This window comes from Panulirus ornatus, chromosome 23 (genome assembly GCF_036320965.1).
Source record: "Panulirus ornatus isolate Po-2019 chromosome 23, ASM3632096v1, whole genome shotgun sequence".
Taxonomy (NCBI): Eukaryota; Metazoa; Arthropoda; class Malacostraca; order Decapoda; family Palinuridae; genus Panulirus; species Panulirus ornatus.
In genome coordinates, this window is record NC_092246.1 from 23,617,985 (window position 1) to 23,634,091 (window position 16,107).

The window sequence follows — 16,107 nt, forward strand, 5'->3', positions numbered from 1 at the left end:
AGTGGCAGATATAGGGTGTTTTGGTCGAGGTGGTGTGCAAAGTGAGAGGGTTAGGGAAAATGTTTTGGTAAACAGAGAAGAGGTAGTGAAAGCTTTGCAGAAGATGAAAGCCGGCAAGGCAGCAGGTTTGGATGGTATTGCAGTGGAATTTATTAAAAAAGGGGGTGACTGTATTGTTGACTGGTTGGTAAGGTTATTTAATGTATGTATGACTCATGGTGAGGTGCCTGAGGATTGGCGGAATGCGTGCATAGTGCCATTGTACAAAGGCAAAGGGGATAAGAGTGAGTGCTCAAATTACAGAGGTATAAGTTTGTTGAGTATTCCTGGTAAATTATATGGGAGGGTATTGATTGAGAGGGTGAAGGCATGTATAGAGCATCAGATTGGGGAAGAGCAGTGTGGTTTCAGAAGTGGTAGAGGATGTGTGGATCAGGTGTTTGCTTTGAAGAATGTATGTGAGAAATACTTAGAAAAGCAAATGGATTTGTATGTAGCATTTATGGATCTGGAGAAGGCATATGATAGAGTTGATAGAGATGCTCTGTGGAAGGTATTAAGAATATATGGTGTGGGAGGAAAGTTGTTAGAAGCTGTGAAAAGTTTTTATCGAGGATATAAGGCATGTGTACGTGTAGGAAGAGAGGAAAGTGATTGGTTCTCAGTGAATGTAGGTTTGCGGCAGGGGTGTGTGATGTCTCCATGGTTGTTTAATTTGTTTATGGATGGGGTTGTTAGGGAGGTAAATGCAAGAGTTTTGGAAAGAGGGGCAAGTATGAAGTCTGTTGGGGATGAGAGAGCTTGGGAAGTGATTCAGTTGTTGTTCGCTGATGATACAGCGCTGGTGGCTGATTCATGTGAGAAACTGCAGAAGCTGGTGACTGAGTTTGGTAAAGTGTGTGGAAGAAGAAAGTTAAGAGTAAATGTGAATAAGAGCAAGGTTATTAGGTACAGTAGGGTTGAGGGTCAAGTCAATTGGGAGGTGAGTTTGAATGGAGAAAAACTGGAGGAAGTGAAGTGTTTTAGATATCTGGGAGTGGATCTGGCAGCGGATGGAACCATGGAAGCAGAAGTGGATCATAGGGTGGGGGAGGGGGCGAAAATTCTGGGGGCCTTGAAGAATGTGTGGAAGTCGAGAACATTATCTCAAAAAGCAAAAATGGGTATGTTTGAAGGAATAGTGGTTCCAACAATGTTGTATGGTTGCGAGGCGTGGGCTATGGATAGAGTTGTGCGCAGGAGGATGGATGTGCTGGAAATGAGATGTTTGAGGACAATGTGTGGTGTGAGGTGGTTTGATCGAGTGAGTAACGTAAGGGTAAGAGAGATGTGTGGAAATAAAAAGAGCGTGGTTGAGAGAGCAGAAGAGGGTGTTTTGAAGTGGTTTGGGCACATGGAGAGAATGAGTGAGGAAAGATTGACCAAGAGGATATATGTGTCGGAGGTGGAGGGAACGAGGAGAAGAGGGAGACCAAATTGGAGGTGGAAAGATGGAGTGAAAAAGATTTTGTGTGATCGGGGCCTGAACATGCAAGAGGGTGAAAGGAGGGCAAGGAATAGAGTGAATTGGAGCGATGTGGTATACCAGGGTTGACGTGCTGTCAGTGGATTGAATCAAGGCATGTGAAGCGTCTGGGGTAAACCATGGAAAGCTGTGTAGGTATGTATATTTGCGTGTGTGGACATATGTATATACATGTGTATGGGGGGGGGTTGGGCCATTTCTTTCGTCTGTTTCCTTGCGCTACCTCGCAAACGCGGGAGAGAGCAACAAAGTATAATAAAAAAAAAATAATATTATCATTATTATTATTATTATTATTATTATTATTATTATAATACTTAATCACTGTTTGCCACACCAGGAAACAAAGAATGGCCCATCCACTCACGTACACATATATATACATAAATGCCCACATATGCACATATACATATCAAGATATACATATTTATTTATTATTTATTTATTTTGCTTTGTCGCTGTCTCCCGCGTTTGCGAGGTAGCGCAAGGAAACAGACGAAAGAAATGGCACAACTCACCTCCATACACATGTATCTACACACACTTCCACACACGCAAATATACATACCTATACATCTCAATGTACACATATATATACACACACAGACACATACATATATACCCATGCACACAATTCACACTGTCTGCCTTTATTCATTCCCATCGCCACCTCGCCACTCATGGAAAACCATCCCCCTCCCCCCTCATGTGTGCGAGGTAGTGCTAGGAAAAGACAACAAAGGCCTCATTCGTTCACACTCAGTCTCTAGCTGTCATGCAATAATGCCCGAAACCACAGCTCCCTTTCCACATCCAGGCCCCACACAACTTTCCATGGTTTACCCCAGACGCTTCACATGCCCTGATTCAATCCACTGACAGCACGTCAACCCCGGTATACCACATTGATCCAATTCACTCTATTCCTTGCCTGCCTTTCACCCTCCTGCATGTTCAGGCCCCGATCACACAAAATCTTTTTCACTCCATCTTTCCACCTCCAATTTGGTCTCCCACTTCTCCTCGTTCCCCCACCTCCGACACATATATACACATGTACATATTCATACTTGCTTGCCTTTATCCATTCCTGATGCTACCCTGCCCCACAGGAAACAGCATCACTACCCCCCACTTCAGCAAGGTAGTGCTAGGAAAACAGAAAAAAAGGCCACATTTGTTCACACTCAGTCTCTAGCTGTCATGTGTAATGCACCGAAACCACAGCTCCCTCTCCACATCCAGGCCCCACAGACCTTTGCATGGTTTACCCTAGATGCTTCACATGCCCTGATTCAGTCCAGTGACAGCATGTTAACCTTGGTACACCACATTGTTCCAATGCACTCTATTCCTTGCACTCCTTTCACCCTCCTGTCATATTCCCTTATAATCATAGATACATTTTCCTTGTTCTTATGAGTGAAGGTTATAGCACTAGTGATAATGGTTGCTGAGCTCAACTCTTAGACAGAATGTATTCTCATAGAAGAAAAAAAAATGCTTTTGCTGTGAGAGTTGTAATTTTTTTTTTACATACTGTCCAATTTTGAGAGATTTTTTTTGCATTTTGATTGGGCTCATGATAATTGCCCCTTTGTATTGTAGCAAAAGGTAAAGTTGATTGTATTTGTTTTTCAATTTTATGAATCAGATTTTTTTACTCCTTCCCTTATGGGTGATTTGTGCTTAGTTTGACTTTCCATTCAGATTGTGGGCAGCAGAAAACCTGCTTTGAGATATTTATTTCTCCCATCAGCTATGTACTTTTATGACTTAGATTTCTCTTCCATTCAGATGTATTAGTATTATGGGTTATGCAGACTGGAGTGAACTAAAACATCAATCTCCGTTGCTCATAACTTGGTAATGACAGCAGTGAAATGAGAATATTTTTTTCTTGGATGAGGGGTATTTGCCCATCTTAAAGTATTTCTGTCTGAGCATTCTTACTTTTGCTGTATACCCATTAGGACCTAGGCATTAGCACTTTTCTGTTTTGATATCATAAACCTACTTAAAGGAATGAATCTCATGCTTCTCAGAAGTTTTCCACTTTTTGTTTTTATTGTAATACAGCTGATTTACATATTTTTAGGCACTCCTTTTAAGTGCAAATGCTCTTTTGGCACATGTTTTATTTACAAGAAGTTGATTGTCAAATTTAAGTGCAAATTAGCTATATTTTAGTTAATGTTCTAGGACATTATGTTTTATTTTTAAATATAAAATATACAAATATTATTTTGAATAGATATTGTAAGGATGATAAATTTATAATAGAAATGTTCATGACGTCCTGTATTATTTTATATAAGAGTATTAAAGAGACTGTCTTTATTTCTTAATGTACAAGCAAATATATGTTTTATTTATATCATTTGTTTTCATTTACAGCCCTAACATACAGTAAATGTAATCTGCGTAGAAAAACATGTTTTGTCACTGAAGTATATCTAGATACAATAAATGAGACTGTACAACTGTAAGAAAGATTTCTGTATTACTCTTTAGTATCTTTGAACTCCCATTCCTAATTTCTCAAAATGAATCAAGCAAATGCAACCTCTCCTTTCACAGCTTAGTAAACCATGAATAGCAATATTTATATGTAGTGCTGGATTCAAGAGGTGCAACTTTTCTAACTGACAAAGGAAGGGATTTCCAGTTTCCTGGATCAGATAAATTGTACTGTTGCCTGACTAAACTGTTTTACTGTAAATGTGGCATGGTAAAGATGGGAGTTGGGCAGGTGAGAAAGGATAGTGAGTGTTGAAGTAAAATTGATAATGAAAGAGACAAGAGATGTGTATGACAATATCTACATGGACATAGTGCAAATGATTGGGAGATGTCAAGAGAAAGTGCCAGGAGGTCAAGAAGAAGGTGCAGGGGTTGTAAAAGGGCAAATGAGAGTTGGGTGAGTGGATCTGTAAACTTCAGGGAGAAAAATACATTTTGGAAGGAGGTTAAGAGAGAGAAAAACAGAGAGAATAAATGGGAACATCAATAAAGGGAGCAAATGGGGAAGTGGTAACAGCTGAGGAGGAGTTGGGAGGTGATAAAGTAAGGAGATGGAGTGAATATTTTGTCGGATTTTTTTATGTGTTTGATAATAGGGTTGTAGATGTAAGTGTTTAGGTAAAGGCAGTATGCAAAGTGAGTGTCATGGAAACTGTTTTTGTGAAGAGAGATGAGGCACTGAAAGCTTTACATAAAATTTGGCAAGGTAGCAGGAGTGGTGTTGTACCTGGATTTCCTAAGGAAGGGGGTGATTGGGTTATTGAGTGGATAGTTAGGATTCTCAATACATGGATGAATTAACAAAAGGTGCCTGGGGATTGGCATAATGCATGTATAGTGCTATTATATGACTGCAAAGTGACCAATGTTGAGGCATTATCCTGTTGAGTGTACCTGGTTAAGTTGTATTGGGGAGCAGTGATTGATAGGGTGAAGGCATGTAAAAAGCATTAGATTGGGGAGGAACAATGTGGTTTTGGGGGAGATAGAGGATTTGTGAATCAGTTGTCTACTTTAAAAAAGGTTGGTGACAAATACTCAAGAGAAACAGGGATTCGTAAGTGGCATTTATGGACCTGGAGAAAGCATAAGACTGGGTTAATATAGATGCCTTATGAAAGGTCTTAATGAATATATAGTGTGGAATGAGCGCTACTAGAAGTAGTGAGAAATTTTTAGTCAAGCAAGGTGTGTACGAGGCAGGGAGGAGAGTGTGGTTTCAAGTGGAAGTAGATCTACGGCAGGGGTCGGGTGGTGAGGGAGTTAAATGTAAGGGTTATGGAGAGAGGGCTGAGTATTCAGTATGTAGGTGATGAGGGGACCTGGGAAGTGAGCTAGATGTTTGTTAAAGACAACACTGGTGGCAGAATCGAGTGAGAAACTACAGAAGTTGATGTCTGAGTTCGGAAGAGTGTTTGAGGGAAGGAAGTTGAAAGATGTAAATTAAAGCAAGGTTTTTATTTTTAGGAGGATAAAGGGACATTTTAGCTAGGTTGTGAGTTTAAATGGAGAAAATTTGGAGGAAGTGAAGCATTGCTGGTAACTGGAAGTGGGCATAACAGCGAATGGAGCCATAGAAGCAATAATCATAAGGTGGCAAAGGGGTAAAAGTTCTGGTGGCACTGAGGAAGTTATGGAAAGAGAGGTCATTGTATAGAAGGGCGAAAATGGATATGTTTGAAGGTATAGCCTGAGCAGTGGAAACTTCTACGAGCACACAATTTGTTAGAACAAATCATACACGCACAAACACTGATAATGGCAATCATACACAGATATTTCTAATTGGAGACGGGTATTTTTCTCTCAATTTTGCTGAATGATATTCCTCTGTCATTTGAAATTGTACTTTGTGGTAACAGAAGTGGTAAAGGATGTGTGGATCAGGTGTTTGCTTTGAAGAATGTATGTGAGAAATGCTTAGAAAAACAAATGGATTTGTATGTAGCATTTATGGATCTAGAGAAGGCATATGATAGAGTTGATAGAGATGCTCTGTGGAAGGTATTAAGAATATATGGTGTGGGAGGCAAGTTGTTAGAAGCAGTGAAAAGTTTTTATCGAGGATGTAAGGCATGTGTACGTGTAGGAAGAGAGGAAAGTGACTGGTTCTCAGTGAATGTAGGTTTGCAGCAGGGGTGTGTGATGTCTCCATGGTTGTTTAATTTGTTTATGGATGGGGTTGTTAGGGAGGTGAATGCAAGAGTTTTGGAAAGAGGGGAAAGTATGCAGTCTTTTGTAGATGAGAGAGTTTGGGAAGTGAGTCGGTTGTTGTTCGCTGATGATACAGCGCTGGTGGCTGATTCTTGTGAGAAACTGCAGAAGCTGGTGACTGAGTTTGGAAAAGTGTGTGACAGAAGAAAGCTGAGAGTAAATGTGAATAAGAGTAAGGTTATTAGGTACAGTAGGGTTGAGGGTCAAGTTAATTGGGAGGTAAGTTTGAATGGAGAAAAACTGGAGGAAGTGAAGTGTTTTAGATATCTGGGAGTGGATCTGGCAGCGATGGAACCATGGAAGCGGAAGTGAATCATAGGGTGGGGGAGGGGGCGAAAATTCTGGGAGCATTGAAGAATGCGTGGAAGTCGAGAACATTATCTCGAAAAGCAAAAATGGGTATGTTTGAAGGAATAGTGGTTCCAGCAATGTTATATGGTTGTGAGGCGTGGGCTATGGATAGAGTTGTGCGCAGGAGGGTGGATGTACTGGAAATGAGATGTTTGAGGACAATATGTGGTGTGAGATGGTATGCTTGAGTAAGTAATGATAGGGTAAGAGAGATGTGTGGTAATAAAGAGTGTGATTGAGAGAGCAGAGGAGGGTGTTTTGAAATGGTTTGGTCACATGGAGAGAATGAGTGAGGAAAGATTGACCAAGAGGATATATGTGTCAGAGGTGGAGGGAACGAGAAGTGGGAGACCAAATTGGAGGTGGAAAGATGGAGTGAAAAAGATTTTGAGTGATCGGGGCCAGAACATGCAGGAGGGTGAAAGGCGTGCAAGGAATAGAGTGAATTGGATCGATGTGGTATACCGGGGTCGACGTGCTGTCAATGGATTGAACCAGGGCATGTGAAGCGTCTGGGGCAAACAATGGAAAGTTCTGTGGGGAGCTGTGGTTTCGGTGCATTATTGCATGACAGCTAGAGACTGAGTGTGGACGAATGTATCCTTTGTTGTCCTTTCTTAGCGCTACCTCGCGCACATGAGGGGGGAGGGGGTTGTTATTTCATGTGTGACGAGGTGGCGATGGAAATGAATAAAGGCGGACTATGAATTATGTACATGTGTATATATGTATATATCTGTGTGTGTATACATATGTATACGTTGAGATGTATAGGTATGTATATTTGCGTGTGTGGACGTGTATGTATATACATGTGTATTTGGGTGGGTTGGTCCATTCTTTCGTCTGTTTCCTTGCGCTACCTAGCTAACGCGGGAGACAGTGACAAAGCAAAATAAATAAATAAATAAAATCTATTACACGTACTCAAAGTAATATGGAATTTTAAGTGGGTTAGGTAAGTTGTATACTGGACTTAGATATCATATGAGGTTCAATATTTTTATTCAGACAAAGCTATTTTTCTTGAAAATAAAGTTAAGAAACCAAAAAAGTAAGAACTGTCACTTTAAATAACAATTTAGGCCCGCAGTTACCTTATGATGTGTTGATGTTCTCACTTTCTAATTCAGCCGATTTTCATATTGCAAAATACAAACCTATATGATTTCAGAATTTTTGCAATATATTATGACAGTGTAAAATAAATACTTTAAGTTATGTTTAACAAATATGGTTCTATCACCAGACTGAAATACATTCTCTCATATATTGATATCGGTTGTTTATATAAGTTAAAGTGACCAATATGTCGTCAGCTGATTGGGAGGAAGTGAAGCGTCTTGCTGCAGATTTTCAGCGAGCCCAACTTGCCTCAACTGTTCAGAAGTATGCAGAATGTATATATATTATCACGTATACATTTCCAGTAATTTATATATGACAGAAGATACCGACATTGCTAAATATACGAGAAACGACGAGTGCCATCTGTCAGTTTATCTTTCACTTGTGCTCAAAAACTTTAGATGTAATTTTTCATTGGTGATGCAGGGGAAGGAACAGTTTGCAGTAAAGGTATAGATTACCTCTGCATCGTTATTAGCTTTTGAAGCTGTATGTTAGTGTTATGTTGAAAGAGAATACAGTAACTTGCGGAGCATTGATATGATTATTATATTTTGTTAAACGAAGTCTAAATAGTTACAGGTAACACAATTTAAAGAAAATCATTAGAACCCATGAAAACTTCACATAACTTCCATGGTATTCAAGATTTATCATAACGCTCGGTATGTTAGTCAAAATACACCGTTGATACTAATGACTGAGTATTGCACATATGGCACTTATAATTTTCAGTAATTTCCCAATTCTATAAGAGAAAATGCTCTTTGATGCTTTCATGGCTTGCTCAGTGGTTCTGCCTGTAGGTGGTAGTTGTATTTTTTTTTGAAGAATGAAAAACTTTTTCTTTGCTGCATTTAGAACCCCCTCATTTTCCATTTATTTTCCCTACCTTCTCCCTTTTCCTCTTTGAAAAACCATCTATTGATTGTGGAGAGCAACAGTGCTCAAGGTTTAGGCACCAGTGGTCTGTTACTGAATTTGGGTGAATTGTAGTGTGGTGTCTCTTCACCTCCGTGTTGTAATTACTCATCCCTTCAGCTTTGCCATTTTTCAAGAAAGTCTTTTGGACTCAGAATTTATTTTCCCTTATCTTGAGAGGGTGACTAGACCAGTGAGTGCACTACTGTATTTCCTTAACATTTATTAGTGTAGGTGATTACTACAGCATTTAGGACAGTGTCACATGGTGTCCATGAGGGCAGCTTCATTATTTATGTGGCAGTATAGATGGAGATGATGATATTGTATTTCAAGGCAGCATAATGCATTTAGTAAAATGACAAAGAATGTTTACTTTTTCACCGCTGAATATGGTAGCAATTGTGGTACACTGAGTTTCAGGGTGCACCTTTGAGTGATCCTTGCAGTGGTTATTATCTTGGTATGGAGGGAACATTTTCTTAGACTTCAAGACAAGTTGTCTTTCCCAGTGGTATATTCTGTATTATACCCTTTTCCCATTACACATCAGTTGAGTTCGTGCAAAACTGCCTTCATATACCATGGTCTTAGCATGTATGTATATCTGTCTATTAGTATCTTTGTTGTCAGTTTCCTGTGGGAACTCTTTATCAAGGGGCTTGTCTCAGCAAAAAGGCCTCCACTTTTCCCCTGTCCATATGTACCTCCCTTGCATATGCCATTTCATGCATTCTTCTTCGTTTCTCTCCCTCCAGTGCTCTTCCACTTTATTTCCCCATGTCTAGGCATGTCTTGTCATAAAATTTCATGTCTCCTTTATTCACCTGTCTATTAGGCTTATGGATACTGCTGATGATGCATACAGTGTATGAGGGTCTGTATGTAACAGAAATAAAAGATTACTGGAAGTACATGACAACATTTTCATTCTAGATTGTCTGAACGTAACTGTGTTGAAATCATCAGCAAATTAGTTGAGCTTGGTCTTCTTGATATATACCATACAAATGATGGCAAGGAATATATTACACCAGCTCAGCTCACCAAGGAGATTCAGGATGAGGTTTTCCTTCATGGGGGTAAGTTCATTTGTTAGTTTTTGATTATCAGTATGAATTACACTGTTAGAAATATGTGTAAGTACTATATATTATAAAGTACACTAAATAGAGGAGTAAAAGTAGAGTAACATTGTAATAGTAATAGTGTTATGTACAGTATTAGTGTGTTGTACCTGAGTAGATATTTTCTTATTATTTGATTATGTTTTGATACATTCTAACTAGGTATTACCAGACTCTCCCTGCATGAGGTTTCACTGCAAGTTAAATATCACCTTTTGTGAGGCTTTATCACCTGAAGTACAGTCTTTTCAAAGAACATGTCACTCCAAACAAGTCTATATCACTGCATGATGACAGTTAGTTTACTTACCTTCAAGTCTGACTGGTTTTGTTGACACCTATTGCACCTGAGTAATCACCTCTTGCTATCATAGTTTACATAAAGATTTTGGAATCAAAAAGGCAAAACTTTTTGGTAAGTACAGAAAATATTACAGTTATAATGAAAAAAGTTATATGAACTTAGATATTGGAAAAAAGGCATTACTGTATTCCATCTGTACTATGCCAAGAGTGAAAAGTTCCTACTTTGAGGTTTTAGAGTATCATTTTCAGTGGATAAAAAGCACAGTCTTATCGAGAAACTTTTCCTGCTACTGGATATAGTGCAGCCTTAAAGCTGCATGAGCCCTGTTAAAGGGGTCTTGGGGTTATGAAATTAATTATTAAGAAAAGAAAACTCTACAAGTTATGATTAATGCAGTCTACTGTCATGACCCCTTGGCATACTGAATATTTAAAATCTGAAAAATTCCAGGATCCAGTTACTAGCCTGCCAAACGTTTCTGGATTTGAGATGTTAGTTTAATTGTTATCTAACTCAGTATCTTCCAATTTTTCCTTAAAATTATGCATCACTTTTTCAGTAAACTCTAAAATGATTGTTTGCTTATTGCTTATTATGTATTTACTATGTAACATTAGATCATCACTTGGAAAGAAAATGGTTATTTTCCTGTATGGAAAGTAATCGTGGTTATGAGTGCTAAGTTTGTAATTTTTCAAAATGTCAGTCATACCTGTCTAGAAATACATTTTTTGTTCAAACACATGTTATCTGTTAAAGATTGGTTACTGTTATACATTTAGAGAAACTGAAACTTTATCAAAAATATACTTATTATGAACCCTTTACCTCTGCCTTTACAACTGAACCATTTTTCAGGTCGGGTGAACTTGGTGGACCTAGTAAATGCGTTATCTGTTGATCATAGTGTGATAGAGAAGAGAGCATCAGTTCTAGCTCAGTCAGACCCCAACTTATGTTTGGTCCTTGGCCAGTTGATTACCAAAGATTACCTCGATGCCATTGCTGAGGAGATCAATGAGAAACTTCAACAGGAAGGCTTCACGAAAATTGCAGATCTTGTTAAGCATTATGAATTACCTGGGGACTTTATGACAGAGGTAAGTATTATTTCTCCACCCTCAAAATATTTATAGAATAGGTATCTACAAAACTGATAGAAGATCAATATTAGTGCTGCCAGTTTAACAGTAGTTATACTGTGTTGTTATGCACATTACGTAATTGTGAGCCATAGGTTTATCTGGAGATTTTTCAGCCACAGGATAGAGTGAAGGATGTGGTATACAGGGTTTGATTTGCATCCAGTAATTGATGTGATTGGACTATTTTGAGTAGTTTACAGCTTTGTTATATTGGCATCTAAGTTATATTAGCTTTTAAGAGGGTAGATGAACAGGCAAGTGAGGTATAGTTTAAATGGAGCCCCAGGGCTCCTTTTTATCTGTATGTGGCTCAGAAAGCCAGCAATATCCACTGGTCTGGACCATAGGTCTTAAAGTGTGGTGATGTGTGTTTATGCAAAGAGTGCATGGCAGTTGAGTAGCAAGTGCTCAGTGTTTTGAGTGTGGTAGTTGCATTGTGGGCATGAAGGGTTTTGGGATATGTTGAATTAGTGTTTGTAGCATTGTAGATGAAGGTGCTAGAGGAATGTTTAGGGGTCAGATACAGTAGAAATATTAGGTGTGTGGAGGAACTTTTAGCCATGAATTTTTATTTTATCAAACTTTATGTATTCGTATATATATTTCACTGACTTTCATTGTTTACTTCTCTTACATCTGTTTTGTGGCATGACAGTACTTACATTCTTGGAGTCGCTTTGCCACAAGATGATAAGCTTATGAGAGAAATGATATGGCTAGTGATATTTCAAGTCGAGATACCAGAGGAATGATTAGAATCAAGAGTTTTTTCTATGTGAAGGTTGTGTGAGTGAAAGCTTCAGTCCCTTATGATGAATTAACATTTTGTGTAAAGGAAAAAGTATATAGCAATTATATTAGTGGGGAATTTTATGCTCCATTTTGTCACAGTGGGCAAGGATTTCAGATATGTGTAAATCAATTTAGTATACACATGATTCACTACATGGAATTGGGATTGGAATGAATTGTAATGGACTGACAAAGGTATTAGGGAAGTTAGCTCAGTTGAAAATCTGATGTTCATATAACAAAGATGAGTATAGACTGTATATGGATGATTTCAGGGTTTGATTGAATGATGTATTATGTTATATATCATCATGGATGTGTACTTATTTAATGTTGTTGGTATGAGGCGATCATATATTGAGTTTTGTTTATGTAGATATTTATCATCTATCATGATGATGTTGTTATCCTTTCTCAAGAAGATAATGCCAAAACATTAGAGAAACAAGAGTCTATGTGGAATAATTGTTTCTGTAACCACCCCTTGTAGGGAGTAGTAGGTAGCAGTTGGTTGGCAGCCACTGACCATATGGGTATATTAACAGTACTACCAGCCTGGGTATTGGAAGGGTTAGTGATGACTGCACTTTAGTGGTTGTCAAGTTGCACTCCTTTGAACCAGATAGCTGTCTTTTCTCTCTACCTCATCCACAAGTGGACTGCTGGTACTCTGCCCACAAACATACAATCTCTGCTTTTTGGCAAAATGGTAGAAGCCATAGATAGAATGAGAAGGAAAGAACATCAGATAGGAGCTTTAGGTAGAAATGTTTGGTAGAAGTAGTGGGTAGGGGCATTAACTGGCAGGATTAAGTGGAATTAGTAGGCTGGAATATTAAGTAGATACAATAGGTAGAAGTATTTGGTGGAGGAACCTCTGAAAACATTGGGCTAGAGTTGCCCTCTGCTAGTGGCCTGTCAAAGCTGGGCACTAAAGGCTAAAATGCAGCACTGGAGTTCAACAGTTATGGAGGTTCTTTTGCTGTGGCCACCCTCTTGAGGAAGTCTTATAGGTTACAGACTCCAGAGATATAGACAGACCACCCCTCCTATTCTGATGCAGATATACATTATTGAAAACCTCCATTATAACAAGTTTTTGTATTTGTTGTAACTTATGAAGCAGTTGGGTAAGGTTATAAAGTTTGATACTTTACAAGTAATTTAAGACAAATTTCGATATCATGTTTTTATCAGGTTGTTGCTAAACGACTAGGAACAATCATCCAAGGTGAAAAGGATATCCATGATCATACTGTGATATTTACTGATGCGTTTGTGGCACGACACAAAGCCCATGTGAGAGGTGTTTTGTGTGCCATCACTCGACCCACATCCGTATCTGCCATCATCGCTCAACATGGATTCCAACAGAGGCTGTTTTTCAGTATGTACATCATGAGTTATTTTATTCTATCTCTCTATCTGTATCTCTGATGCCTGTACCCTCTTGGAACTCCTTCAAGGGGGTGGTCACAGTGATGAAGTCTCCATAACTAATGAGCTCTAGTGCAGCTTCTTAGGCCACTGGCTAAGGGCAACTCTAGCATAGTGTGTGCAGAGCCTCCTACATGTTGTTCCTACTGACTACTTCAACATAATGCTCATACCTGATGTTCCTAACTCTTGCATCTACCCAATGTTTCTACCTAATGCTCCTGCCTAAATGTTCCTATCTTTTGCTTCTATCTATTGCTCCTACCATTTAGCGAAAGGCAGGGTTAGCACATAGTGCTCACAACAAGAAAATCAAGAGTTACAAAGAATGAGCTATGTGAGTTTTGTCAAGTGTTATGCATGACAGGAGAGATTGTATGTTTGTAGACGAAAAGCTAGTAGTTCACATGTGGTTGGGGCAGAAAGCAAAGACAGCTACCTGGGTCAGAGGAGTGCAACTCAGCACCCACTGAAGTGCTGCCTCGCTAGGCAACCATAACTAAGCCTCCCGATACCCAGGTAGATAGTGCTGGCAATATACCTCCCTGGCTGTTGGCTGTGTACCAACTACTGTATCTTGAGGATATGTGAAGTTATTGGGGAGCCATGAAATGATCTCTAGGGTGTGGCTGTGAATGGTGGGCTGTGGTTTTGTGCATTACACATTACTACTAGAGAGTGGATATTAGCAAATGAGGCCATTCTTTGTTTTTCTTTAAGCTTCCATGCTGAGGTGGAAAATGGTGATTTAAGTATAAAAAAGATATATTTTTGCAGAACATTTGTTGAAAATGATGATTTGAATTTTGCACCTGTGGAAGGTATTAAGAAGGTATTAAGAATATATGGTGTGGGAGGCAAGTTGTTAGAAGCAGTGAAAAGTTTTTATCGAGGATGTAAGGCATGTGTACGTGTAGGAAGAGAGGAAAGTGATTGGTTCTCAGTGAATGTAGGTTTGCGGCAGGGGTGTGTGATGTCTCCATGGTTGTTTAATTTGTTTATGGATGGGGTTGTTAGGGAGGTGAATGCAAGAGTTTTGGAAAGAGGGGCAAGTATGAAGTCTGTTGGGGATGAGAGAGCTTGGGAAGTGAGTCAGTTGTTGTTCGCTGATGATACAGCGCTGGTGGCTGATTCATGTGAGAAACTGCAGAAGCTGGTGACTGAGTTTGGTAAAGTGTGTGGAAGAAGAAAGTTAAGAGTAAATGTGAATAAGAGCAAGGTTATTAGGTACAGTAGGGTTGAGGGTCAAGTCAATTGGGAGGTGAGTTTGAATGGAGAAAAACTGGAGGAAGTGAAGTGTTTTAGATATCTGGGAGTGGATCTGGCAGCGGATGGAACCATGGAAGCGGAAGTGGATCATAGGGTGGGGGAGGGGGCGAAAATTCTGGGAGCCTTGAAGAATGTGTGGAAGTCGAGAACATTATCTCAAAAAGCAAAAATGGGTATGTTTGAAGGAATAGTGGTTCCAACAATGTTGTATGGTTGTGAGGCGTGGGCTATGGATAGAGTTGTGCACAGGAGGATGGATGTGCTGGAAATGAGATGTTTGAGGACAATGTGTGGTGTGAGGTGGTTTGATCGAGTAAGTAACGTAAGGGTAAGAGAGATGTGTGGAAATAAAAAGAGCGTGGTTGAGAGAGCAGAAGAGGGTGTTTTGAAATGGTTTGGGCACATGGAGAGAATGAGTGAGGAAAGATTGACCAAGAGGATATATGTGTCGGAGGTGGAGGGAACGAGGAGAGGAGGGAGACCAAATTGGAGGTGGAAAGATGGAGTGAAAAAGATTTTGAGTGATCGGGGCCTGAACATGCAGGAGGGTGAAAGGAGGGCAAGGAATAGAGTGAATTGGAGCGATGTGGTATACCGGGGTTGACGTGCTGTCAGTGGATTGAATCAAGGCATGTGAAGCGTCTGGGGTAAACCATGGAAAGCTGTGTAGGTATGTATATTTGCGTGTGTGGACGTATGTATATACATGTGTATGGGGGTGGGTTGGGCCATTTCTTTCGTCTGTTTCCTTGCGCTACCTCGCAAACGCGGGAGACAGCAAAAAAAAAAAAAAAAGAAAAAAAAATCTATGGAAATGCAGACAGTACCCATACTTACTTCCTGAGAAGTCCATTCTATCTATGAAACTGCTGCAGAACTCAGGAAGTTGGCCATGTCCACTGGGCAAGACCATAAGTTATAAAGGATGATATTATGTGTGTATGTATGTGCAGAGAGTCCAAGGAATCCGAGTAATAAGTGTTCTGTGTCTTCAATGTTGTTGCATAGTGGGCGTGAAGGGTCCTGGGATTTGTTGAATTGGTGTTAATAGTAATGCAGGAATGGGTGATGTCTAGAGCATAGATGGGAAAGCATGACACATGTTTGTCTAGGGGGTGTGATTTCATGTGGATGTATGTCTGCTTCAGTGTTTCAGACTGAGTTGGGAGGGTGGTTGTTGAGTGCTTTTGTTTCTTGTCAGTGTTTCACTTGCTTGGGGTGAAGGTAACTGTGAGTAGAGGTTCCTGAATTTTCAGAAAGAGAGATGTTTCAGCTTGGGGTGGATGGCATGTTATGGAGTGGTTCAGGTGGGAAAGGTTCAGTGCTAAGTGTCTAGAATGTTTAGGTGGGATTGTATACCTCATCATT

General features: G+C 39.6%; 1 protein-coding gene across 1 annotated transcript in view; it reads left to right on the forward strand.

The window, feature by feature from the left end:
* The first annotated feature begins 7,877 nt into the window (after nucleotides 1-7,877).
* Ufl1 (UFM1 specific ligase 1) overlaps nucleotides 7,878-16,107 on the forward strand; it is a 39,681-nt gene continuing 31,451 nt past the window's right edge. The window contains exons 1-4 of the mRNA XM_071676870.1: nucleotides 7,878-8,002; nucleotides 9,599-9,744; nucleotides 10,955-11,196; nucleotides 13,231-13,420. Of these exons, the coding sequence (XP_071532971.1) occupies nucleotides 7,923-8,002; nucleotides 9,599-9,744; nucleotides 10,955-11,196; nucleotides 13,231-13,420 (658 nt within the window). The 5' untranslated portion in view covers nucleotides 7,878-7,922. The remainder of the gene's footprint in view (nucleotides 8,003-9,598; nucleotides 9,745-10,954; nucleotides 11,197-13,230; nucleotides 13,421-16,107) is intronic.